The sequence below is a fragment of the Podarcis muralis genome, chromosome 13 (assembly GCF_964188315.1).
Source record: "Podarcis muralis chromosome 13, rPodMur119.hap1.1, whole genome shotgun sequence".
Taxonomy (NCBI): Eukaryota; Metazoa; Chordata; class Lepidosauria; order Squamata; family Lacertidae; genus Podarcis; species Podarcis muralis.
The window spans coordinates 39655967-39683658 of record NC_135667.1 but is presented as its reverse complement, the minus strand read 5'-3'; the positions used below and the strand labels follow the sequence as shown (position 1 = coordinate 39683658).

The window sequence follows — 27692 nt, the reverse complement described above, 5'->3', positions numbered from 1 at the left end:
ACCGTGGGAGCTAGCATGCTATGAAGGGAGCTGAAGTGTGCCTTGCAAAATTAAGCTTCCACACCAGATGCTTGCAGCACGTTGGGCTTGGCAGGCATAACATCCTAAGAGAGAGGGAACAATGGGACTTTGGCAGAACTTAATAGGCTGACCTGTGAGGGGGCGCGGGTATGTTGGGATGGGGCGGGACTCTTCGTAATTGTGTTTATACACTGAAAATCAAGAAGACTTCTTATTAAAGAAAAAGAGAGGACGAGTAAGGATGTGTCTGGATTAACAACATACAAAGCCCTGCTGGATCAAACCAGTAGCTCGTGCAGGGCACAAATTGCAAAGCTCTTTTTGAGCTCCACTGAGGAAGGGGAGGCTAGAAATATAAGAAATTCTTAAGAATTCAATCCAGGGAGAAGAGTGGCACACTTGTTAGTGCACAGGCAGTGGAAAAGAGAAAGATTGCCTCATTTCCCATATAACACAATACCTCATGTCCCCCTTTTGGGTCTTTCCCCCTTCTTTAACTGACTGCATTCCTAAAACTCTCTGTATGCCCATCAGGTCTTTATTTAAAGGTCTCACCTAAGCATATTTACTTCCAGAAATGCACCAATAACTACTTTTGCCTTATTTTGTGAGTTCCAACCGCTTTCAGCTGTGATTTTGCATTGCCCCTTTTCTGCCTCTTATTTACTCAAAGTGTGCTTCATTGGCCCATATATTACATGAATAGGTTTGTGGAATTCGTGTCTTCCAGACTTCAGTGCCTTGAATGTCTCCTTGTCCCTTTACGTGACAGGAAAAACCAGGATACTTTTGTGTGACAAACATGTGGCAGAATAAATGATCAATCACGCAAATCTGCTTCAATTGCGTATGTATCAAAGGGCCAGAAAATGGGCTTCTCTTGTCTATAGAATTTGGATTGCCTTGACAGAGAACGTCATCTATTATTAGCACAGAATATGCACACCGAGGCTCCTGGGATGTAACACTTTTCTCAACGCAGCTGAGATCTTTCCTTCTCTCCCAACCTTTGACAGATCGGCATAGTGGTGCAAGTGCTGAGATCCAGAAAGAGGAAGAAAAGAAGTTCAAAGAGGTCGGTGAAGCCTTCACCATCCTCTCTGATCCGAAGAAGAAGGCCCGCTACGACAGTGGGCAGGATCTGGAGGAGGACGGCATGAATATGGGAGGTGAGTGCTGAGCCCAGGAGTCCATCCCCCTTGGCTTCTTTTTCCACAAGGGAATCTCTGGGATCGGGTGGGACAATATTACCAAAACCTTTGCAATAGTTGTAGTGTGTGTTTTTCCGAAAGCATCAGTAATTTTTGAGTCTGAGCATAGGATCTGTTGGTCCCTTCTGCCTAGTAGGTCTGGCTCAAATGACACCTGGCAATTTTTGTAAAAGGCTTGGACAAGGGGAAAAAGTTTAGATTCTCACAAAACTGCCACACAGAGGGAAGGGAACCATGCTATGAACATATTTTTATAGACTAGTTGTGCACACATAAGATGGTCATCAGGAACTTTTTCTCACCTGTTCTTACTTTTCTTTTCCTTTTTCCATCTCCACCTTCCCTAAATAGATTTTGATGCTAATAATATCTTCAAGGCGTTCTTTGGAGGGCCAGGAGGCTTCAGTTTTGAAGGTAAGTGCCATCAGTTAAACAGAGGGAGTCCTGAGTTTGTGCAGAGAGAGGCTGTAGGCTTCAGCTCTGGCAGTGCCTCTTGAATCTACATCTCCAGGCCCCTGGGAATTTTAGAAATCCATTAAGTTCATGTGGACTGGTTTAGGGCCAACTCTGTGGGTAACAGAAACGTATTTCAATTGTATTCCTTAAACCACACAGTTCTCCCAAATCATGGGTGGAATCAAGATTTAGGCTCCCTTGTTTGTTTGTTTTAAAAAAATATATCACTTAGTATTTCAGAAATCTCCAAGCCCAAGGCATGTGGCCTGGAGTTCAGCTGTGGCTCCTTCCCTTTCATTCAGCCCATCATTTATCTTGTTGCCGTAACCTTTTAAGCGCTCCTTAAATGCTTGTGAAGCATTTGTAGTATTTGCTGGCACAAAGTTTATGCGGTGATTAGACTATGTCTATTGAGCATTCATTTTGATTTGAGGTGTTTACGTGTCTTCCCATTAATCATTAGGTCATCCCCTGTTTCTCAGTGCATTTCCCTTCACTTTTCAAACTGCAAAAAGTTGGGGCAAGTGGGAGAGTTAAGAGGGCACCAGAGTGCTTTAATCCGCTTTAAATGTGCAAACCTAAAGTCCAGTACACACTTAAATCCCCCCTGCAAAGTACTGACTATCTGTATGAACCTAAGAGACTTTTTGTTTTGTCCGTAGACTGTGGTGCCCATCCTTCTAAGCTCTTGAGTATCCAGAGCTGTGCTGTCGCTCAGCTTCTTGTAGGGAGGGAGCAGGATTGTGCCCCAGAGGGATGCCAATTCTAAATACGTGTCTCTGTGTCTTTTAGCTTCTGGACCAGGGAATTTCTTTTTCCAGTTTGGCTAAGCTGCAGAAGAGTCCCATCTCTACCGAGACACACCTACTTTGCCAGACCTGCTTCTTTTAACCTTGAGTTATGTTCTCCCTTCATCACATCTCGACGTTTCTTAGGGCCGTGGCGTTTTCTCTGTTGGAGACCTCAGTTTTTTTGTGTGTGCTTTAGAGTGTTAACGAGAAAACCAGCGCTTGAAGAGAGAAGGGGGAGGGGCAGTGAAGGAATATACTTTTTTGTTGTTTGTTTTATTGTTAACTTTATTAAAAAAGAGAGAGAGAGAGAAATAATAATAAAAAAAATGATTCCTCCATGATAAGTAATTTCAGACACCCAAAGCTGCTGGGATTGAACTGGCGGAATTCCTCACCTTCTGAGACAGGCCTGAGACTTTTCTTAAGGACATAACATGCCTTCATATTTATGTAAGTAAGAAGAACCTAATGATGAGGGGTTTTCATGCTTCGGTTCCATCATCCTGGCTGTAGCCACACCAGACCATATAAACAAAGGTATTCACACACTTAAGGAACACAGGCAAATAGGGAAGCTCATGCCATTACTATCAGTGATATTCATCTTTGGAATAGGGAGATGCCCCCAGCCTCACTTTTCAGCACCTGCTGTAATACCTCCAAAGAGTCTTTAATTTTGGGGGGAGGAGCGGGGAGCTTCTTTGTTTCCAATTTCTTGAGTACTTCCAAGGAAATGGTAAGGGCTGATTTAACACGTAGGTGTTTGTCGTTTGGTGACGACCCCTGTAGTGCAGCTGTAAACCTGACCGCATTGAAAAGCGTATGGTGAATGTCAGGTGTCATGAAAGATCTCTGTATGTGTGCATGTGTGTGTGGTTTTGGATCTGCAGTGGCCATTTCGCACATTCAAATCATCACTCGATGTCAAGGGTCACGGTTCATACATGCCACGTGCAAATCCACCCTAAGCGTCGGAACCTGTTCCTTAACCAATGTATGGGATCTTCAAAACCACATTTCCCCCCCCCCCCTCGGAAATGATTTTTCGGAATTGACCGACAATATGTACAGCCTTGAAGAAGACAAAAATCAGTAAGCGTTTTTGGGGTGTGGGGCTTCTGGGGTAAAGAGGACTGCGGAGTTTCTGCTGGGCAGCCCTTGTAGCATGCTGTAAAGTTGCTTGTCGTCTCCAAGCACAAATCCTTCGTGCCGAGAGCTGAGTTCAAAATATTCTGCATACATCTTTGTACTCGTGGAACCTCAGATTTTGCTCAGAGCTGAGCTGTGAACCTACCCGATGGGCTGTTTCACAAGATGATAACTTGCAGTTGAAATAGTAACAACCAGCCACCCTGGAATTGTTGGCTAGCTTAAAAAAACAAAGGAAAAAAACTGTTACCCATGTGGTAATTACTGTGAATTTTGGCCACACCAAGTAACTGCGTTCATAATACCTCCTTGTTTGCAGCAGTTGGCTCATTCCTTTTCTTCGCAGTGGCAAGCCATCTTAAGTAGGTGTTTGTCCCTTCCCTGCCCTACTCCAACTTGTGACCCGTTTTCGATCAGTGATACTTTAATTTACTGGTCCATCTTAAGAGGTGTCCTCAAGCCCTGCGAGTTGCCTGCTACTTTTGAAGTGGGTCACCTCTTGGCAGATGAAGGCTTAACAGTAGGTTTTACCTTGATCCCTGGTTCCCAACCCCAGCCTCCTGCTGAAGTACCTGGGAGGAGAATCTCTCTTGGCAGAGGTGCAGTTGATAGCAGGAAGCACATACTGCCAGCTAGGCTGAAGGGAGGAGATGGCAAGGAAGTCAGCACCAGAACTGGGGAGCAGGATCTAGGTGTCTCGGGTTACATGAGGATCTTTTCGTGTTGAACACATGGTCTTGGGAACGCCGTCTCTCTGGTTTAGGCCTGCATGATGTAGTTTTCATTGATGGGCACGTATTTCATTGGCAGAGTATACACATCCCGGAGTCGGAATCAAGTGGGTATTTTGACTTGCGTATACTTGGAATGTTAATCACAAAAAAAAATAGGACAGTTGTGTTCAAAAATTGGCAGGAAAGGATACGAAGCCACAAAATCGCTCTTCATAATTGTCTTGCGCTGAAGCAAATTATACAAGCAGGGTGTTAACCCTTGGTAGCCTGATGCTACTGGACACCTGGGAAAAGTAGGACTGAAGCATCCTCTGAAGTATTCCCCTCCCCACCTTAGATTCTTGGCTGATTGAGATCCCTTTGTCTAGAGACAGAAAACGAGGCTTCCAGGGACGTTGCTATTTTTTCGGTGAACGGGCTGCCTAGCCAGCTGCAGATGAACATCTTCTTAAAGCTTTCATGGGAAGTCACTTCCTTCATGTCTCCAGGCATTTTGCTATCTAAAAGCTAACAATAGGCAGAAGTTTCTGGGACCGGACTTTGATTGTGAAGCTGGTGAGTGCCAATTTCAAACCAACTACTGCAGGGTTTTTGTTTTGCCTTTTTATCGTGTATTTCTGACTACCTGAAGGTCTGCTTCCATTCCACTAAGGAGGCCTCATAGGTTTTTGATTTTATGTTAAAAGTAGCAGGCAGGAACTGTAGGATCTGCTTCTAAAAATCCTCCACACCTAACGTGGCATTTTAAACTTTTGCATCTCATTCTTAAGTTTATTTTTGAATTTATTCGCATTGCATTTAAGAGCTACCAGAATGTTTTGTTGCTGATGGCCCCCATAGGCTCTGCCTCGCCATCTTTATCTGTGTGCGACCTGATAGTGGCAGGCAGGCTGTTTGCAGGTGGGGATTGCATTTCTGAATGCTGTCTTAAGTGAACAACTCCCTGAAAGTAGAGAACTGGCTCGGAGGCGGGCTTGGGCTTTTCTCCCTGCTGCGCTGGCTTTGTTTTGTATCGTGCACTTAAGCCTCAGTGGGAAGGTGGGGTGAGAGGAAAAACCAGGAGACCTTTTCCAAGTAGAGAGACCTGGGGCAGCTTCCACCTTGCTTGTGAGCCACTGCGCTCAAGGGCGAAGCTTTCTAGGAAAGCTCGCCATTTTGCCTCGACGTTTCTAATTCTGTTTCCCCCCACCCCAAAAGACACACACTCTTTTTATTTCTGTGCACTGCCTTATATTTCCTTGCATGCACTGCATCCTTTTTGGAACTTCCGCCTGAGAGAAGGACAGGTCAAACCAGTGTTGAAGCCATTTGGAGCTGAGGCCATTTAGCTAGAAATATTCAACGTACTCTGTTTCGCCTCAGTGTGAGGATCTAGCCTTCCCCCGTTAAAACGTTTCTTGCATGATCTCTTTTAGAGCGACACCCCACTTCCCCCTCTCTCCTGGGGATGGCTTCACACTTGGATTAAGTAACACACTGTCCCACTTGAACTCTTTCACCTTTCCAAAATGAAGATTATTAGCGGAGAACAAAAACTGGCGACTGTTTTGTTAGGCAGGATTCATAATGTGTTTATATGCAGAAAATTTCAAACCAGACTGAAGCAAAAACCGTATGCAATTGATATTAACTTTATTATAAACTGTATATGATGTACAAAATAAAAAATAAAACAATCCAGATCTCACTGGTGACTTTTGCTTCCTTGAATAGACTGGACACTGCTGAGGTTTCGTGTGAATGTGGTGGTGTGAAGCTGGATTGAATGAGTAGCAACCGTAGAGCCCATCCCAAGAAATCTTTGGTGGCCAAATTTTAAGTTATACGGTGTGTAGCTAGTTTCCCCTTTGCTGGCACTGAGGGTGGGAGAGGACAAAAAAATTATTTTTCTTCGGGAGAGGCCTTGACCTGGTCTTCAGATCATTTGCAGAAGGGGAGTATATACTCAGGTGCTTTGGGAAAGTTGGCATACAAATAGAATTACAATAGAGCAAAACCCAAATCTCACCAAGCACCAATTCTTACTCCCCCCCCCCCCCCCCGGAGATACCCTTCTGGCACGTGAATATCACATGAAAAGCACTCTCCGAGAGACCCACAAACTGGAAGAGAAAGTCTGTTGGGGAGTTTGGCCCCTCTTGTGCTCTTGTGGCTCATTTCCAAGAGAAAATCTCTGGCAGCAAGTAATTGCCAGTTTGGGTACCCGGTGGTGATGCCCTCGGCTTCTATCTGTGTAACCTCAAAGTTCACCTAGTGATGGCTTGAGCAAGCAGCTTTCTTTTAAGTATAAACTCAGCAAACATTTCTGTATATTAATAACAGATTTATTTAAGTATATTTTACAGTTGCTATGAGTCTTAAGCTCCTATTTGGCCCTGGATCAGAGTTAAAAGGTATTTTTTTTAAAATAAATAAAAAGTTACACCAGTCAGAACCACAAAGATGTACTACTTTCCTCATAAGTAAAAACAAGGATTTGACTGTATTCAAGACAGACATATTAACAGAAACTTGACCATTAGATAACCAGTATGTGAAATCTTAATCTGGCACAGGTATTACGCACAAATACAAGTTATGATGATGTGATGGATGTTTCCTGAGCGACAGTTAGCATAACCAATTCCCCCCCCCCCCCACCTTGTGTAACTAAACATTCAAGTGAATTAGACTTACAATTGTACAAACCAAAAAGACCCATCTTGCTTTAAATCAGTGTTTCCCAACGTTGGGTCTCCAGCTGCTTTTGGACTATAATTCCCATCATCCCTGACCGCTGGCCCTGTTAGCTAGGGATGATGGGAGTTGTAGTCCCAAAAAATCCGGCGGGCTGAGTTTGCCTAGGTCTGGTTTAGAGCAAGTTTAAACCTTCTGTTTCAAGTTCAATCCCGTGCCAGGCACTTGCTCATATTACTCTCAGGAGCATTCACATGAACAAAGCAGTAGGTGTGCTTTACTTCCAAGCTGTTCCCACGGTTGAGCTCAGAGCTGCTCTTCCCTCTTTTTTGCCCCAAGTGAGGGTCATTATTCAGTGAGGTTATACAAGAATAAGCACTGAGGGATGGGGAAAAACCCTGGTCTTCTAGTAGCATAAATAAGCCAACTCTGGAGTGGGAGGTATTTTAGATCCTGTGCTTTGTACAACTTTAAACAGAAAGTAAAAGCACACACTACAGATTTCTGCATGTACAGTGGTACCTCAGTTTACGAAGTTAATCCGTTCTGGAAGTCCGTACTTAAACCAAAACCATTCTTAAACTGAGGCGTGCTTTCGGTGCCCTTCCACTATTCAGATTCCGTTCTTAGACCGAGGTAAAGGTTCGCAAACCGGGACACTACTTCCGGTTTTGCAGAGTTTGTAAACCAAATCGTTCATAAACTGGACTGTTCTTAAACTGAGGTACCACTCTACTTGATTAAAAAAACAGCGTGCTCAGATGTCGTACATAACTACTGCTGGAATGCAGTCAGGTAAACAACGCGCTCAACAGGACATGTCAAAGTTGCAAGGCAAGAGGAGGATATTTAATAGGAAACTGAAATATTCAGTAAGTGAGCAGCAGTTCTATTCACAAAATTAAAATTAAATATCTTGCAATAAGAGTGGCTGGGAATTTCTATATCTAAAATAGGCCACTGTCAAGAGTCTAATCATGATCCAGCCGAGTTGTAAAAAAAAATATGCTGCACTTGTCTCATACGTCTATGTTTTAACTGAAGACCTGCATACTAGTCTGCATAAAAGGCAGATATAAAAACTAAACAGTACCTTTATTTATTCAGAATCTGATGTATCCAGAGGAGAGAGATGGGGAACCTGTGGCCATTGTGTTGTTGGACTGGTCATGCTGGCTGAGGCTCTACATATGTATCTGAGAATAATTTTATTATTTATATTTTTATTTATTGAATTTATATACCGCCCTATACCTGGAGGGCCTGCCAACCTAGCAGTTCGAAAGCACTCCCAGGTGCAAGTAGATAAATAGGGACCGCTTACTAGCGGGAAGGTAAACAGCGTTTCCCTGTGCGGCTCTGGCTCACCAGAGCAGCGATGTCACGCTGGCCACGTGACCCGGAAGTGTCTCCGGACAGCGCTGGCCCCCGGCCTCTTAAGTGAGATGGGCGCACAACCCTAGAGTCTGTCAAGACTGGCCCGTACGGGCAGGGGTACCTTTTTTATACCTGGAGGTTTCGGGGCGCTTCGCTGAAAAGATCACAATATATAAAATCAAAATAACACAATAACCCAATAGTACACCCCCCCCAAAAAAGAGCCACATTTTAAAAGGGTATGGGGTGTCCATCAGGTCAACCAAAGGCCTGATTAAAAAGGAATGTTTTTGCCTGGCTCCTAAAGGTATATAATGAAGGCGCCAGTCAAACGTCCCTGAAATAAATCACATTAAACTCAATGGGATGGCTGAGTAAATATGCACAAGACTGTGCCATATAAATCTCTGTATAGCACTTGTCTGTGTTCACATGCTAGCAGGAAGGCACAGGTTCCACCACTGTCATGACCAACTTAAAATTTGGGGGGGGGGGGTCATTTGCTGTACACAAACTGCCATATAAGTCCTTGATTAAATGCACTTCATGTTAGGATTTATGGACCCTCTTGACTTCACAAGAACCCTGTTGGTCCTTGTAGCAGGATTAACTGCTGATCCAGTTCTAGCTTTTGAAACCCTTTCAGAAATGAAGTAACTGAAGAGAGATGCTATTGAACCACTGTAACTAAGCTGAGATCTGAATCCAGCAAATCCAAGGCCAGTGCACGGAACTTTTCCTTTATTCCTTTCAATCTGCATTTCACAGAATTCTGGGGGAGCACTGTGAGATCCCAAACCAGGCAGATTGGGCCTACCTACTCAGCAGAACGTGGGGTGTGTGTGTGAGAGAGAGAATGGATTGTACCACTTCATACTACAGGTGAATCACATCAGCTACCTGGAGTGGCTGGGGCAACCCAGTCCAATGGACGGGGTACAAATATTTTTATTAAATAATTAATATTTTTAATATACCCCTCTGTAAATATGTCCCCTGCAAATAACAAAGCAGCATGGTTCTCGCCTCACATTTTCCTTGCTCTGCTGGCTTTCTACTTGCAGAGACCTTTGAGTAAAAACATAACTTCTCACACATAAAGATTTGCAGTCTGACGTGATATAACCCATTCTACCACTTCATTCTGCAACAGCCCTAACAGCACAAGGTCTAGTGGATTTACAAGCAGTGGTCATGATTAAAGGATGTTTCTCTACCTTTAAAACAAAACAAAACAAATGGTTTTTTTTAAAAAAAAACAACCACCACAAATCCAGTTGCATTAATCTTAATTCACACATATAACAAAGGCGCTAATTTTCCATTACCGGCCCCTAGTGGTGTTTTTCCCTGAACAAGAAGAAATTTCTCTGAAGAGACCAGCTAAGCTAGAATTGAACAAGAGTTGGTTTTAGTTGGAGGACGATACTTGGATGTGTGTGGCTTGGGGAGTTGTTTATAAAAAGGTTGCGCATTGCTGCCAACGGATAAAGGCTGCAGTAGCAAGAAGGGCCCTTAGATGATGATGCAGGCGTTAAAAGGGGAGCCCCGCTTACTCCCCCCTTGAGTTGGCACCAGTTTCCCCTTTCCATAGTACCCAGAAAAGACACACCTCACCTCAATCTTTTTAGAAAGCTGGAGCATCCACAGGCCATTCCCGTAGGACAAAAGTCTCCCGCCCCCAATTTCCCCAATTTCCTCGCCTTTGTTCCCTGCCTTTTCCAGCTTAACAAACTCGAGGAGGTCAATGCCGGTTTGGACAGCTTCTACGCCGCTGGCGCAGCCCAGGGTGATGTGTGCCCGACTGCCTTTCGGGAGGCTGGCGGCTGGCTGAAGCACGTCCACGTCGCCAGGCCACAGAAGCATCTGCTGGTCGCTCAGTTCCACGCGGGCACCAGCCGTTCTCGGTGTGATGAAGAGAGCAGAGATGGTCAGGAAGAAGGCTTTTCCATAAGAAGACTTAACAGCCTGAGTGGGGTGGAAGGGGAGAAAGGATTTCTGTTAGGGCTGCCAGTGCAATCAAAGACTGTCTTGCTTCATCAGTTATTGGTTGTGTTTAAATGACTGGACTTGCTCATTAAAATCCATGGAGGCTTTTGCTGTTGTCGACTGAAAACAGCCTTGCAAAGAACTCCACAAAAGCTACTAGCCTACAGCGTAAAAAAAGAAACTAGCTGGGCTTCCACGAACACAAAAAGCTATCACACACACAGGAACACCATCCCAGAAACCACAGGATTGCAGCCTAAGATAAAGTGGGACATAAAGCTAGTGTCATCTAATTTACAAAAGCTTCACTGTCTGGTTGCAAGTAGCCATTCACCAGTCTGACGAGGTTTCAAAATAAATTTTTGCAAATGTATATCCTGGAAATTCAGGTATTTGCAGAGCAGTTAACAACAAGTGCTATAAAATCAAAGGAAGGAAGAATAAGGAATGATCACTTGAAGCATAAATATTTTTTTAAAAAAATAAATAAATCTGGGAGATGTGATTGTGGAGAGGTACTTCTCCCCAGTGAAGGGGAGGAAGGGGTAACAGCAGAATCTGTAACTATTCTAGTTTCCAGTTATGTCTGCTTACAACATACAAGTCACATTTCATTTTGGGGACTTCACTGGAATCTCTGATTGGCTTTAAAAACAACAACAATGAATTGAATTGAATTGAATTGAATTGCACACTCTCTGCTGAGCTGTTTGCTTTCTTGATTGAATTTTTAAAAACCTCAGCTGGGCCCCCAGGATTATATTCAGCCCGACTCTTCCACTAGAACAACATAACTTTCTCTCCCCTGCAGCCCCCCAGGCACTCTCAAAATCTGCTCTAGAAGTTTGGTGGACCTTCCGGAGCAGATTTTGAGGGCATGCAGGGAGGGGAAAGGAAGGAGAAAGCCCCGGAGTGCAAGAGGATTCTGCACTCAAAGCATTGGGTGCAACTGCCAGGATACATATGGATTCCCTTGGAAATGGTCCGCTCCCATCTCAAAAGACAGAGGAGGGTGAAGAAGTTGCAGTTTCCAACGCAAGAAGATATGAAAAGCTCCTACAAGAACCATCCCTTTTTCCTGGTCAGAGTGGATGAAAGCAAAGTCATCACCTCCTGCTGTGCGTAGTCATCTGATCCTGGAGCCTTCCCGTAGTCGGTGAACTTTGTGGTACAGTGCAAGACCCCCGGTGGCCTTTTCACAAAGTAGCCGGTCAAGTCAATTTTTGCTTTGGGGTCTTCGCTGGGTTGTCCAACTGCAAAGGAAGGAGGAAAATAATGAGTCTTGCAAACTGATTTCGTTATTTCTTCCCACTTGCTTTCCCCACCCCAATTATTGCTACTGTATTGGCCCGAATATAAGCCGCACCCGGAAATAAGCCGCACCTTGAAAATTCAAGGGGGCGGGGGGAGACAATACCCGAATATAAGACGCTCTCTTAAAATTCCACAGACACTCACACCCATTCTGTTTTACCGTGTGTCTGTTTCAGCAGCGATATCGTAAAAGCCATTTTTTGTAAGGTCACGAATTTAAGCCGCACTTTAACTTTTCAGCATCAGAATTTGGAGAGAGAAAAGTGAGACTTATATTCAGGCCAATACGGTATTATTCTTTTACTTGGACAATCTACAGGGTTAGTTTAAAGCTGGGAAAGAGTGGGCATTAAACACCCGCTGACAAAAACAAGATCTGGCTCTCCCTTGGCTAATTTTTAGAACTTCCATAGACCAGGTAATATACTGAAACCAGATACTGGCATTATACACTATACACTATACACATGCAACGTACAGATTTTTGTGAAATTTAATATAAATTTAATTTTTTTAAAAAAGAAAACTGCAGCTGTCTAGTTATGTTAAATTTCTCGCAGTTTTTAATCACTGCTTGGAGGCCAGGTGCCTAAAGTCTTTAAGCACAGCCCTTGCTAAGGCTTGGCAATGCAATCAAGAATTAATATGCAGTGGGGACACGACTGTGGAAGGGGTCAACTTCAGCCAGTTCAGCGTGGATGAGCATTTTTGGCCAGAAGCGCACATTCACAGGAGCAGTGTGGCTGTTGACAAAAGCAGCAGCTTACACCATCTGCCCCTGGATAATGTTTAGAAGAGGCGGTGGGAAGCTGTGCTCCCCACTCGCCACCCCCAGATAATATCAGACTTTCAATTCCCCATTATCCCTGATCAAAGGCCCTGCTGGCTCAAGGGAGTAGGAGCCTGAGAACATCTGGAAGGTCAACGGTTCTCCACCCCTGATCAAGCTTCATGGGCTGCCATTTGTAGGGGTGAAGACACGTGCTAGCTGGCTATGTTGTATTGCAGTGTTTGTAATTCCAGAGACGTTACAATGGAGGAGGAGAACAAGGGATGCAGCCTGCTAGCCAAGGAATCTGTGTCACGTGGAGCGCTTGCTAGCCTTGCCAATGCAGGTTATCTCCTTAAGTCCAAATCATTTTATCTTTTCTTAGGGATCCAAATGGAAAGCAGACTGAATGTGTTAGTGCGGCAAGGGCACTGCGTAGAATGCAGAAACTACATTCGTAAGATTTAACCGAGATGCGGATGCTAACTTTCTAACTGCAAGTGCTGCTGCAGCTTTGCTTAGGAATGTGGTGGTAAACTTCCACCAAGCTGGGTTGGCTTCATTAGGGGCAATTTGATGCCAGTAACTAGGGAACATCTTTAAGATGAACTGCCAGTTGTGGCACGTTTAAAGAGGCCCTGTTCCTGGAAATGGAGGGTGGCTAATGGATGGAAAATATTCCCGTTTGGGTAGGGCTGTGTGGCACATATGTTGAAACATCCCATGCGCACACAGGGGGGGAAACGTAGCATTTAACACCCGTGAAATATTGGCTTTCATTAAATAAAAGGAAGTAGGAATCATTAAAGAGCCTCAACCCATCCATTTTGTGTGGTTCTGTGGTCCAAAGGGGCTGCCTCCCCACCCCACCTGAGAGACTCTATGTTTTGAAAGCAAATGGGGCAATGTCTGCCCAAAATCACAAAAGGTTTGCTGGGAGAGCACATGGATTTATCAGTGGTCCAAACTCAGGTGGTGCTGAAGAGCTGCTCTGCCCTCCATGCGAGTAGCAGAAGCAGTGCATCATGCACAAGCTATGCGCATGGGAAAAGTTACCTAACCTACAGGTGCAGGTTGCGCAATTCACCTGCTCTTGGTCCAAAATGGGGTGGGGTGTTACGTAGCCAAGAGTCCAGACAGGTCAGGCTTTGGACAGGGTTTCTCCTTCTGCCATTAATCTAGAAAGCCAAGTTCTTCCAAGCCAGGAGACCCCACCCAATCCTGTTTGTAGGATCCTACTTTGCTACTAGGTTGGCCCTGCCTTTATATTGGCAAGCACCAGAGTGTCATAAGCCTTGCACAGGGAGGGCAGTGTGGATGAGCTGCCTAGTCCTTGTGACGAGCACTCTGGTTCTTTTGTAGACTTTTGTGGTGGACTCTCCTCCATTGGAGGTTTTTAAGCAGAGGTTGGGTGGCCATGTCTCAGGGATGCTTCAGTTGAGATTCCTGCATTGCAGGGGCTTAAGACCTGATGACCCATGGGGTCCCTTCCAACTCTACAATTCTAGGAGTCTATGACCATGCAGGTGTCTAGCATGGCACTTCTACAGCTGGTGGTGGTGAAAGTGGCAGCTCTCCTTGGTCCCAGCTTGTGCCATGAGTTTTCCACTACTCTGGCACAGAGGTGAAGGGAGGATGCTAGAGGATTCATTCTAGCACAGTGTGGTGGCTTTCTCTAGGGCAGAACTAACTTACTTTGGGATATATGCTGCAAAAAAGAAAGAAAGAAAGAAAGAAAGAAATATAATTGGCACGCTTGATATTCCATAGTGCAACCTAAAGCTTGCTTCTGGCTCGTAACACCCACACCCTGCCTATAGATTTGATCCAGAAGTGAACGTGAGAAGCTTTCTGCACAGCTTCCCAAAACCAAACTTTGGAGAACACTGAGACGCCTCAAAACAGAACTGCTGAAGCGAAGGAGAGGCGGGGAAGGAGATCCCCTGCTACTCCTCAATGGGGGCTGATTTCTTGGCAGCATCTTTAACGAAGATGGACTGGGGGTCCCTGCAGCCATTGGGAGGCTGCTGCTGGTGTAGGATGGGGAAGAGGGGCTGGTCTCATTGGTTTCCAGAGTCAGGTAACATGGGTGCGTGTTTGGAGGCAGGAGCACAGGGGACATGGGCAGGATTAGGCAATGGCCCACAACATCTAAGCGCTTTAAGATGTTAGAATAGATCCCCTTCGTTCACAGCAAGAGTGAGGAATGTTTGCTCCTACAGATATTGTTGGACTACAACTCCCATCAGCTGCAGTCAGCATGGCCAAGAGCTAGGGATGATGGGAGTTGGGCTCTAGCAACTTCAAGAGGACTGCACAAGTTCCCCAAACCTGCAGCACACAGAACATTCTCGAAGGGTGAACTTGTGGGTTCTGCACCTGTGTCTCCCTTAACAATATGCACTCAGAATTAACAGAGTTTTGATTCTGCATAATTCCTTTTGCTTCCCCAAATGATTCAATAATTATTGGATTCAACAGGGTGCGGCACAAATGGGTGATGAGACATTCTCAAGCTTTCTCGTCAACAGGAGAACTGGAAACTTGGATATCTTAAAAAAGAGAGAGTTTGCTGAACAAGTATAGGATACCAGCAATTAACCTCAAAGGAAACAACATGGGAGCTAGACAGAAATTGCTTATCTTATGCTCAACTAGTACAGGGGTCTGCAACCTTTAAGACAAAAAGAGCCACTTGGACCCGTTTCCGAAGGGGGGAAAGACTGGGAGCCACAAAACCATTGCAACATTTAAAGCATGCGCGCCGCTGCCCTCCGATCTGACAGCGGGCGGGAAGGTGACGTCGGGACGGTGCGTGACTAACGCACGCACCGCCCCCATGCGACGTCACAGCCAGTACAGCGCCCGCCACAGTGGGGAGTGTCGGGGCGCACAATGCGCCTCCTCCTCTCGCTAGTATCCGCCCCGGAGCCGCGGCAAAGGTGTAAAAGAGCCACATGCGGCTCCGGAGCCGCGGGTTGCAGACCCCTGAACTAGTAGAAAGCCAGGTCTCGTGGGTTAGTTAGTAGAAGGCAAATCTGACACGAAAAACAAACATGTTTTTGGGGGACCCACAGTGCTTAGCCTCCTTTCTGAAGACTTTGATACTGGCAAGCTCATCCAAAAAGGCCTGCCCGGTCTTCCGCAAGTTCTCTGAGCTCCTTTTGCTCAAAAACCACCCATAATACAAGGGAAGGAAATCCTTTTCCAAACTGGGCTTCAGCTTCTTGAGCTCGTCCGCCGAGAGTTTCCACTGGTTCTTATCCTTCAGCTGCAAGCAATCCATTTTCCACGTCGTCTTGGGCTCCACGATGATGACCTGGTAGCGGAAGGTGTCGGCGATGTCAAAGATCTGATCCAGGCGCTCCCTCTCATGGTGGGTGTCGTCTACCACCAGCACGCTGATGTCGCGCTTGCAGTAGTCGCTTAGGTCCTCGTCGACCTTGCTGTAGTCGTCGGGAATGGCGCTCCGGACAGCAGGCTGGATTTTGTAGTTGTCAGCGGAGATGACCTTGCAAGCATCCTTGTACTTGTCGTGGATGGCCTGCGCCAAAGTGGACTTCCCGCTGCCGGGCAGGCCCCGCAGAATGAACAACGTCTTCGACTCCCGGATGGTGGCGATAGTGTCGTTGTCGTCCAGGAAAGGGAACTGCAAGCTCTCGGGGCGCTCCTTGGGCTGGGAAGACATTTTCCTAAATATCTTGGGCAGGAACGTGTGGCTCTTCCGGCCGAAGCCTTTGTTCTGGAAGGGAAGGGAAAGAAAAGGAATAGTTGTGCGCAGTTCAGCCGGAACATTCCAGAGAGAGATACCATCTTTGGGCCCTCAATAATAGGGCCACTGTTTTCATTCTGAACCAGAGAGGGGATTTTTGTTTTTGTTGCTGCTGCTGCTGCTGGGCTATTCAGATGGGCACAAATGGCCCAGTGATGGCTTTTAAATGATGCTATTATGTCAGCTAAGAACATGGTGCATTCCAGAAGCAGCAGCCCTGTTAATCTGCTGTAGGGAAAAGGGCGGGGAGGGGGAAAACCACACACCCTATGGCACCTTTCAAAGACTAATGTTTCTTGAGGCCTACAGAACCTCATGCCACAAATACCTCTAATTTATGTACTAATCTTCCTCTGGAGAGCACCTTGCATAGGAAATGCCACAGCTCTTTTTTGAAAAATCCAAGTTCTGATCAGCCCCATATCGTCTTGTGACCTAAGTGGCCTTTACCAGGGGGTGGGATGTGTGTCTGCCAAAATCTTCCCTAGTAACAAACCATGAAAATGGTGCGTTGCATGTTCAGTGTTTCCCTGCCTCCTGCCAGTAAGAGCCAATCAAGCAAGATGGAGAAATGAGCTGGTTTTGGACTACAATTCCCATCATCCCCGACCACTGGTCCTGCTAGCTAGGGATGATGGGAGTTGTAGTCCAACGACAGCTGGAGACCCAAGTTTGGGAAACCCTGAACTAGGCAATTGGTTCCCACAACAGGAAGTGATGGCTCAACAAGTTTGTGGAGGATATCAGTGGCAATCACCCACATTGGCTATGTTCTCCCCTCCAGTGTCAGAAGAGGTATGGTTCTGGATACCAGCTGATCGGGATCACAGGTAGGGAAAGCCCTGCTTCTGGGCTTCCCATGGGCATCTGGGTGGCCTGATCCAGTTTACGAGGTAACCCGCTTTCTCCCTCCCTCGATCAATACACGCATGCAAGTAAACACTTGCGCACAAGCAGTTCAGGCTCTGCCACCCAGAAGCATCAACTGTAGCAGAAACTGTTTCAAAGTTTCCTTATTCAAAAGCTTAAAACAAATGAAAAACGGCATGAAACTGAAGATGCAAAATACTCGCTGCCCCCACAGCTGCTGAGGAAGTGAAGATGTTCCCTGTGAGCCTATGACAGCAGCAGAGGAAGCGAGAGAAGAGCTGGCTCTCTCAAGTGTGACCATTAACACACAACCTCTCTCTTATTCTTCCCCAAAGAGATACTTTGGTGTGAAGGCAAGGACTTATGACTGGTAAGGTAAAGGGACCCCTGACCATTAGGTCCAGTCACGGACGACTCTGGGGTTGCAGCGCTCATCTCGCTTTATTGGCCGAGGGAGCCGGCGTACAGCTTCCGGGTCATGTGGCCAGCATGACTAAGCCACTTCTGGCGAACCAGAGCAGCGCATGGAAATGCCGTTTACCTTCCCGCCGGAGCGGTACCTATTTATCTACTTGCACTTTGACGTGCTTTCGAACTGCTAGGTTGGCAGGAGCAGGGACCGAGCAACGGGAGCTCACCCTGTCGCGGGGATTCAAACCGCCGACCTTCTGATTGTCAAGTCCTAGGCTCTGTGGTTTAGACCACAGCGCCACCCGCGTCCCTATCTTATGACTGGTGCTGTGTGACAAATGTATTGAGGTGGTGCAAAGGCTGGAAGAAGGGAGAGGAATCCCTGAGAAGATAGACCACAGTACCAGCAGAGTTGGGCAGATTCTGTGCAAACATTGGCCATTTTTTTAAAAACCGCAGTCTTCCATTTCTCACTGTGAAGCCTGATGAAATGGCCAAACTCAAAACGGGGCTGAATGGTAGTGAAAGTCCTACCCTACACACAGCCCTCTTTACCCTTTTCTGCAATAAGCAGAATAAGAACATTTCTCAGTGTCTGCAGTGTGTAACCTGCCAAGCTCAGTTTTTCTCGGCGCAGAATTTTGATACTTATCTCAGAACAAAACCCTCAGGGGTAAGCTAAATGAGCAGAGCAGGCAAAAATCCGAAGAGAGAGAGGGCAGAGGAGCAAAAGGTGTGGGCCTGACCAGAGAGAAAGATCATGGCTCAAAGAGGATTTGCAGAAGCAGCCGGCTTTAGCAAAAAACAACAACAGGTTTCCCCAGGTGTGCAGAGTCCTTGGCAGAGCCAGTCCCTACCATTAGACAGAGGGAGGCAGCTGCCTCAGGCAACACATTGTTGCTTAATTAGTTATTACTGTCTCGGAATTCCTAGGGAGAGGCACTTGTGGGATTTTTCTGGCTCAGGTACTAAAATAACTTGGCTAATAGGCTATGACTTGGCGGGGTGCAGAGATGGTTGATGTTCAGCCTCGGGCAGCAAAAATGCCACGGAGCCAGTTCTGCTATGGGCGACGGAAGCAGAAAACAAAGGTGGTGAGCCTCAAGTTGGGTGCAGAATTTGAGAGAAGATGCAGGATAAAGAGAGATGGAAAGGGGTTGAGTGAGTCTTAAGCTGTTAGAAGTTGGGTGCTGCTGTTCAAGTAGGGGTAGCCAACCTGGCACTCCCAGATGTCAGATATCCAGTCCCCACTGGTCCCAGCCAAGATGGCTGATGGCCAGGGATGATGGGAGTGATGCTGCAACAGCAACACCTGGAAGGCACTCCTGCTCTTCCGAATTTCAGAGACATTACACACAGTTGTTTCGCAACCACCAAAGCAAGCTTTTAGGAGCCTTTATCAGGGGGTTGAGACTGCAATTTAAGGATCATGGAGCCTTAGTAGACCACCAGCTTAACATGAGTAAACAGTGTGCTGCCGCAACAGCAGAAAAGCTAATGCTATTCTAGGCTGCATCAGTAGAAATATAGAGCCTCAATCAAGGGAATTAATAGTACCGCTCTATTCTGCCTCGGTCAGACCACACCTGGAATACTGTGACCAGTTCTGGGTGCCACAATTAAAGAAGGATATTGGCAAGCTGGAACGTGTGCAGAGGAGGGAGACCAAGATGTTCAAGCATCTGGAAAACAAGCCTAATGAGGAATGGTTGAGGGAGTTGGGTGTGTTTAGCCTGGAAAAGAGGAGACAGAGGAAATAGGATCGCCATCTTCAAGTGTCTAAAGGGATGTCACATGGAAGATGGAGCAAGCTTGTCTCCTCCTGCTCTGGAGGGCAGGACTCGAGCAAATGGATTCAAGTTATGAGAAAGGAGATTTCTACTAAACACCATGAAGAACTTTCTGACAGTAAGAGCTGTTTAACAGTGGAATGGAAGGTGGTGGACTCTCCTTCCTTGGAGGTTTTTAAGCAGAGGTTGTATGGCCATCTGTCATGGATGCATTAGTTGAGATTCCTGCAATGCAGGGGGTTGGACTAGATGACCCTTAGAGGTCCCTTCCAGCTCAGCAATTCTAGAACTACATGTCTCCCAGATCACTGAAGATAAACAAGGCATCTGTGACGCCTTAATGACTATCAAAGTAGTTATTACAGCCAAAGGGATAAACCATTCACTACTTTTGTTGACTCAGAAGGAGGCAAGACCGAGTGGCGCAAGTCGACTAAGACTTGTATTACTATGTGGAAAAAAAGAAAGAAAAGCCATCTCTGTTCCTGTGTCCAGTTTCAAGACACATTGAAGATGCTGCCTGTGTTTGGTCAAGACAAGGGCGTTTGAGTAGCTATTGCACTATTTTGACAAAAACAGCTGCCTGGGGAACGGCGGTTAACAATGGCTTAAAAAAACACACACAGAAGACAAAACAAAACAATAATTGTGGGTGGGAGGGCATACACTGTGAGCACCAATTGTTTTGCAAGTGAAACTGAAATAATAAATGCTTGTGTTAAAAATGAGGGGGAGGAGGCAAGGACAATGGTACCACACAAGCCAGTCTAAAGAGGAGAACTTGGATGGTTTTCCAGTGCGGAACAATTTGTCCCATTCTGCACAAAACAGGCCCCCTCCTCACTTTCCTTCCCTGTACCGCACCACACCAACAAGCAATAAGGGAGGGACCAAATAGCAAGGAGGGCACAGCTGCTTAGCTAGCTCCCCCCGCCCCCACAACCTTTACATTACAGACTGCAGATAATTGTCATAATTTGTTGGGAACCCAAGTTCCCAGTCCTGCAATGCAAAAAGAAGATTGCAATGCAATGCAATTGTCCTGCACTGTGTCACACAAGCCAAAGCCACTGCCTTCTAAGTCCCTGCATTACAAATCAGTATCGTTTTAACGGTATAAATTTTTAAAGCACCTTCTCTACGATCAAACCCAATGCTGTGTACATATAATAATATACAACGCCCTGGATCCATATCTAGCGATCCTTGTTGGAAAGCCCACTGAAGTCCGTGCAACTAAAATAAATGGGACACACGACTAATTTAAGTGTAGCTGATTTGAGTGAATAAAACTTACCAAAGAGACGTCCAAATTAATTAAAGCCTGTTCCTACAAACCCTCTAAGAAACAGCTGGATCATAAGTAACTACTAGAGATACTTCCTACATAACACATTTTCCACATTCCACTGAAGGGTCTACTGTAGAGACTGTTCAAGGTATTCGCAGTATTCAAGGTGAACAGAGATTAAAAAGCTGCAGCGAAATAAGGGAATGGGAGGCTGTTTATACACATATATACACACACACACACACACTTGGTATATTGTACAAAAATATTAATGTTTTATACTGGTTTTCTTTTTTATTGTGTAATGAATTTCTGTTTATATTTTTAAACGCAAGTCAATTGGAAACATTTTATGCAAGCGACTATGTAGTAATGCACTACTATGTAGTAACAACAACAAAAGGCACCAGGAGCTGAAATGGTCTAAGACACTTCTGTGTGAGAAACAGTGCACTGAGAAGAAGGCTTTGAGCTCTTCATTCTATGCCAAATGAAAACTACAAACATCAAATGGAAAGTTGGATGCTAGTTTCTTCTTGCAAGTTGTCACAAGATTGCTTTCCACTTTTGCCAATCGCTGAGTGATGTGTTTTTCATTGTTGGTTACTGGTTGACTGCTGTTGACGCTTTATCCACCAGCAAGCCTTTTTTAAATGTGATCGAACCTACCTCCCCTCTAATCCAGCACCCTTTTCTCAAGGATGAAAAGCTCCCCCAAAAGCAGAACACGAACACAACAGCTCTCTCCCTACTTCCGCATCCTGGCAACAGTCTCCAAGACTGGATGGAGGTAGTCCACAGTATTTCAAAGCTCAATAAAAATGTGCGGCGACTCCAAGATGAATCAGTGAGCACCAGTTCAGACCCCGTCAATGTACGGTATATGTGAAGTCAGGATTTATTGCCCCATTTATTGCCCTCTTTACACTTGCTCTGTGTTAAACCACAGAGGCTAGAGCTTGCTGATCAGAAGGTCGGCGGTTTGAATCCCCGCAGCGGAGTAAGCTCCCGTTGCTCGGTCCCAGCTCCTGCCAACCTAGCAGTTCGAAAGCACATCAAAGTGCAAGTAGATAAATAGGTGCCGCTCCGGCAGGAAGGTAAACGGCGTTTCCGTGCGCTGCTCTGGTTTCCCAGAAGCGGCTTAGTCATGCTGGCCAATAAAGCGAGATGAGCGCCGCAACCCCAGAGTCGGCCACGACTGGACCTAATGGTCAGGGGTCCCTTTACCTTTACCTTACACTTGCTTACGTTGAGTCACATCTGCCATTTTAACACTCATCCACCCAGTTTGGAGATACTCTTTTTAGGCTCATCAGAATCTTCTTTCTATTCTTACCACCCGGAACGATTTGGTGCCATCCGCAAGCTCGGCTATGTAATGTTTCACCCATCGGTCCAAATTGTTTATGAACAAGGTAAGAAGCACAGGTACCGATACCAGTGATTGGGGGACCCCACATCTTAGAGCCCTCCCTTGAGAGGACCATCCATGTACCCCTACTCTCTGCTTCCTAAACTTTAACCAGTTACTGATCTACAAAAGGATTTCTCCTCTTCTTCCATGACTGCTACACTGACTCTGGAGTCTTTGGTGAAGGCAGAGGTGTACATAGGGTCCCTTGCAGCGCTCCCAGAGAGGAAAAATCGCTTTACCACATGCCTTTATGCCACAGTGTGAGAAGGACAGGAAGCTTTTTCTGTGTTTGATCTCACCATAACAGCATACATCATACATTCCATAGTCTGATAGGTGATTTTTGTGCCCCCCAGGACTGGGCCCTTGGCCTCTAGGCGAAGAACTTTACTGAAAGCTTTCTGAACGTCAAAACGCACATTGTCTGCTAGATCACACCTATCCATATCCTTACTGGCATTCTCAAATTCATCTAAAAGATTAGATAGAAAGCCATGCTGGTTCTGCTTTAGTAAGGCTTGTTCTTCTATACACTTGGCAATTCTATCCTTAATCACGCTTTCTGCTAGCTCGCCTGTAATTTCCCAGGTGCCATTTTTAAGAAAATAGTCTTGCATTAGTTACTTTGCAGCCTTCAGCTATAGAGGCTGATTTTCAGGAGAGGTTGCACGTTTTTCTTAAAAGATCAGCAACGTCATATTTGTTTCTTGAAACCTCTTGGGTGGGTACTATCAGGACCCAGAGATCTGATGGTTCTTAATGTGTCAACAAGGCCTTCTCTGGGCACATTTCTCCACATTCGCCCTATATTTGTATATAGTCACATGTGGTCACCTGTGGCACCTAAGACCCAATCCCTAAGCCACAGGGCCAGCCTGGGGCATTTTGCCGCTTGAAGCACAATGCCCTATCGCCCCCTGCTACCGCTGCCATCTCACCACAGATCCATGCCCTTGCCCCTCCTGTACTCACACCACCACAGGCATGGCAAGCATGGCACACACCTCACCTTGGGTTCAGATCTGCCGCCTGTGGCGAGTCTCACCCTGCCAAGCAGGAGGTGAAGCCATTTATTTACAGCATGGGAAGGCAAACTAAGGCCCAGGGGCTGGATCCGGCCGAATCGCCTTCTAAATCTGGCCTGCAGACTGTCCGGGAATCAGTGTGTTTTACATGAGTAGAATGTGTCCTTTTATTTAAAATGCATCTCTGGGTTATTTGTGGGGCCTGCCTGGTGTTTTTACATGAGTAAAATGTGTGCTTTTATTTAAAATGCATCTCTAGGCTATTTGTGGGGCACAGGAATTCATTCTTTTTTTGCTTTTCAAAATATAATCCAGCCCCCCCACAAGGTCTGAGGGACAGTGGACCGGCCCCCTGCTGAAAAAGTTTGCTGACTCCTGAATTTTACAGGATTGGAGTAATCTGTGCCACCATTTTTATTCTTTAAAACAATGTAATGGCTGCCTCTAAGTTGGCAGTTCCACACAGGATCCTGTGTGTGCGTGTCTGGTGTGAGTTGCTACTCTGGCCTCGCCTCTGCAACAAGTGTGATTGGATCGGTCATTCCCAATGGAGTGATACAGTGGAACTGTCTGCCTTGAGCAGAAGCTGCCTGATGTGTCTCTGTATGAGTCACTGTTCTGGATTTGCCTCCTTCCAATCAGCCTCTACAGAGAGACAGACAATTCTGCCCCATCTCTGCATTGCAGACAATAGGAGCATTCAGTGCCTTAATACGGAGATGCACCAGAAGGACCCATCCTCACATGACTCATGCTCTGGGCTTCCTCCAATCAAGAGTTCTGTTCTCAGAACAGAACACGGAAACAACGCTGATCAGCTTCCCTGTGGGCAGGTAATTTAAAATCGTGTCACATTAAGAAGTAAATACTTAATTTAGGTTGTAGGGTTGTAAAACTGAAATTGCCCCGCATTTAAATTCAGTAAAAGTGCACCTGTCATCAGATTGGTCGATGTGCTTGGTTCAGGATAACCAATAGTCCAATCAAGAAGGAATGTGATAAAAAGTAGGCACTCTTTTTCTTTCACCAACATGGAAAACTAAATTGGAAGCTGGAGAGCTACAACCCATAACAGGCTGTTTCTTCTTCTTCTGGGACCAGTTTGGAATGAAGAATGTTTATCTGTCTTGCATTTGCTTAAAATACTATTGGCACGTTCAGTGACCACAAATATGCAAGCAGAATGAAGTGGGATCCAGTGAAGAGAGAAAAGTTTTGCAATAATATTCTAAACAAACAGATCTGAACATTTTTTTTTTTTTAATGAAAGCAGTAAGTGGCAGGTTTTCAGAGCAAACCCAGAGTTTCTAAGAACACTGATAGCCCCCATGACTTCTCAGGGTACTTGCAACCAAATTTGAAAAAACTCATGGAACAATAAACTGTTCTGAGCATGTGCCGAGAGAGAGAGACACAGAGAGAGAGATTTTCTATTCCAGCTGCCCTGTTGCCCAGCTGTTTGTGTGCTTTAGATAAAAACAGGAAAACAAAGCTTTGTCATAAGCCTAAATATAGATCAAATGCTCCCCCCCCCAATTTATTTAGCTGTAAATTGCTGTTTTATTGCTTTGAAACAATATAAAAATGCATTGGTTTTTCAACAAATAAGGAAGGGTAGAGGTTTTTTAAAACTAGGCTATGTCAGTGAAAGAGTTTGGTTCCAGCTGTACACCAAAAAAAAAAACACCTGAAAATAATTTTGGTTAACGAGTTGCTCGTTGGCGAGGGAAAGCACCCTAGTTTTGTTTCCAAGCAGGCTGCTTTTCTAAAAATATCTCAAATTTCTCCCTGTTCCCCCAGGGTTTTACAGGTGGAACGGAAGTATCACAGAACTCTCTTGCCTCCTGTGTGCCCAATATAAGCCAAGCAAGTGCATAGCGCTCTCCAAGGCTGCAAAAAAGTTAGCATTCCTCATGCAAAATGGCATTTGCTGTCGAATGGACAGCAACCCCATTTGTTAATGGGGTGTAGAAAGCTGGTGTAAGGGGTTGCACCAAAAACTTGGAGCAGGTGCTTGTAAATAGTGAAAGACAGCCTAGGCAGCCAAGAAGGGCATGTACCTTCCTCATAAACATTAGGTGCTGATGCAAAAAAAGAGAGAGAGGAAAAGTTTAAAATCTCATACTTTGCAGGGGATCTCAAACTTTGGTGTGAATAAGTACGCTCTCCTCACCCCTCCTCCCATTTTAGAGCATTTCAACCACTACTCACAGGGTATTTCCAACTTTACTTTATTTATTGAAAAAATAGTAAACTTCCCCCTAACAACCCTCCCAATAGCATCAGCTGTAGCTGTAGTGTAAAATTACACCTCACCTGTGAAGCAATATAATACAACTCCAACTAAATCAAGGAGGAACAACCCATGTAAACTGATGTTTTCTCTTGCAAACTGATGTTTTCTTTTCCTTAAGATGGGTTGGCATTCTCCGCCATGCTCGATGAAGAGTTTTGTGAAACCGAAGAGAGTTTAAGTGAACATATGTCCGTCGCCAGGAGAAACCAATCTCCATGTAGCTCGCATCTGAGGCTGACAAAGTCTCTTACAAAATCCGTTGTATATTCCGTATCCAGCTCTGTCATTCATAATGGTTGCAAACCTGACAAGGGCGCCCACCCTGGCCATAAATCTGTCTGAAAAGGGATGCCTAATCGTCCTCGCAAAATGCACCCTGCACAGGTGAATTTTAAAGCCACGCGACAAATGCAGAGCTCTCTTCCTATGCTCAGAGACCTGTCCCCCAGAAGTTAACTTCCACAAGGGTCTGTCATCCACTGCCCAGGCCCATCTCCCGCTACCTTCCTTTTCCCCTAAAATGAGGCTCATGCTGTAGCTTATGCCAGAACACAAAACAAAAGCACTTGGCAAATGCTCCCTGCCCCTGTAGAGTGTCGCCACAGATCAGCCACCGCCAGGAAAATTGTGGCATATTGAAAAACGTATTTCTGACAATACGCCTCCCGGACTCACCCCATCCCATACAGAAGTGGTCTGGGTGACCTGCATGCAGAAGGGTGACTGCCCCCCCATCAGATGCCTAGGAGATAAAGAACTACACATCTTTTAGAAGACATCCCAAGGCAGCCCCATTTCAGGATGTTTTCAATGTCTGACGTCTTATTGTGCTTTCAAATGTGCTGGAAGCCGCCCAGAGCGGCTGGGTCAACCCGTTCAGATGGGTGGGGTATAAATAAAACAACTACCTGACTTTTAGAAGACATCTGAAGGCAGCCCTCTTTAGGGAAGTTTTTAACGTACGATGTTTTATCGTGTTTTTGATATTCCGTTGGGAGCCGCCCATGCGGAAACCCAGCCAGATGGGGGGTACAAATAATAAAATTATTGTAATAATAAAACTATTGTTGTTATCATTTAAAGTCTAAAACTGGTCCTCACTTCACACGCATCTTACCATTTCCCCCCCTCACAGCTCTGGGGAACAACCTTGAGAATATTCCCCCCCAAAATAAAAATTTCTACAAGCCACCCACCCCCCAAGCCCAAGACTATGAAAGAGGAAGGCTATCCCTGTGGGGTATAAATAAATAATTATTATTGTTGTTGTTATTGTTATTATTATTACCTGTCTATATCCGCTTAGGACTGGTCCCTTATATCCCTGACAAGCACAAGGGCAGGCAGAAACCCAACAGGTAAGGAGGAGAAGCGCTTGACCTACTGAGCACCTGGCAGACTCAAAGCTTTTGTCAGGGGACAAAAAGTCTCATTTTTTCCTCCAGCTGCTCACTTACCTGCTGCTGCTGCTGCTGCAGACCCGGAGACGCGCGCGCGCCTCTCGCCCCTTTGCTCCGCCCGCTTCCCCACACTTTCGTTTCCCGCCTAGGAGCCCCTTCATCGCCGCCCCCCCTCCCGCCCCAGGACGACGAGCCCACTCACCATGGCAGCGCCACCGAGCGGAGGGTCCCGGACGCAGCGGAATCGACGCCTCGGGAAGGTGCAAGACCGCTTAATGGACTTCGCCTGCGTTTAGAGGGACGGAGCCCCCGCGCAGCTGCTTTTCATACACCCGGGGGGGCGGGGGGGCGAGGCGGGAGTGAGGGGAGGAGGGGCAAGCCACGCCCCCTCCCCCGAGTCCCTGCCTGGCACGACAGGCGCGGTTTCGCGGCGCAAGAGCGCGGAAGCGGAGCGCGGGTCGCGCTGCCCCCCAGAGGCCGCTTGGCTTCAGGTTCCTGCGGAAACCCCGCTTAAAAAATATACTTTCGGGAACCGAAAGGAAGAAGTAGAGGTTAGCTAAACAAGCTATAGCTTAGGGCCCCTCTCTCTTGGGCCCCCCCAAAACATTTAAAGGAAAAAGGAAGCTGGATCCACATCTCCAAAACATAAGATTAAAAGCAAATAAAATAAAACCTACATACAGCAACAGTGTTTTGTTTTGTGTAGGCTCCTGTGGTGTAAGTCATGGGCCTAGCCTGCTCCCTAAAATACAATATATACAATGGATGTTTGAGTTGCAAACGTGATCCGTGCAGGATCCACATTCACAACCTGCAGCATCCGCAGCACCGCATCTGCGCAAGCACGAGGTGCAATTAAGCGTGTCTGCGCATGCGCAAAGCGTGATTTAGCGCTTCTGTGCATGTGCGACCGCCGAAACCCGGAAGTAACCCGTT

The 27692-nt window shown here is 46.0% G+C and overlaps 2 protein-coding genes across 2 annotated transcripts in view; one reads left to right on the top strand and one right to left on the bottom strand.

Annotated features, from left to right (window-relative positions):
- Window positions 1-6049, top strand: part of DNAJC7 (DnaJ heat shock protein family (Hsp40) member C7) — a 33095-nt gene extending 27046 nt beyond the window's left edge. Inside the window, exons 12-14 of the mRNA XM_028705180.2 lie at window positions 1038-1190; window positions 1584-1646; window positions 2481-6049. Of these exons, the coding sequence (XP_028561013.1) occupies window positions 1038-1190; window positions 1584-1646; window positions 2481-2518 (254 nt within the window). The 3' untranslated portion in view covers window positions 2519-6049. The remainder of the gene's footprint in view (window positions 1-1037; window positions 1191-1583; window positions 1647-2480) is intronic.
- Window positions 6050-8903: 2854 nt separating this feature from the next.
- Window positions 8904-27115, bottom strand: CNP (2',3'-cyclic nucleotide 3' phosphodiesterase). Its single transcript, XM_077917434.1, has 4 exons — window positions 26959-27115; window positions 15563-16229; window positions 11515-11657; window positions 8904-10383 (listed from the first exon to the last, which is right to left on the bottom strand). The coding sequence occupies exons 1-4, from the start codon at window positions 26959-26961 to the stop codon at window positions 9931-9933; spliced, it is 1266 nt and encodes a 421-aa protein (XP_077773560.1). The 5' UTR covers window positions 26962-27115; the 3' UTR covers window positions 8904-9930.
- Window positions 27116-27692: the final 577 nt, after the last annotated feature.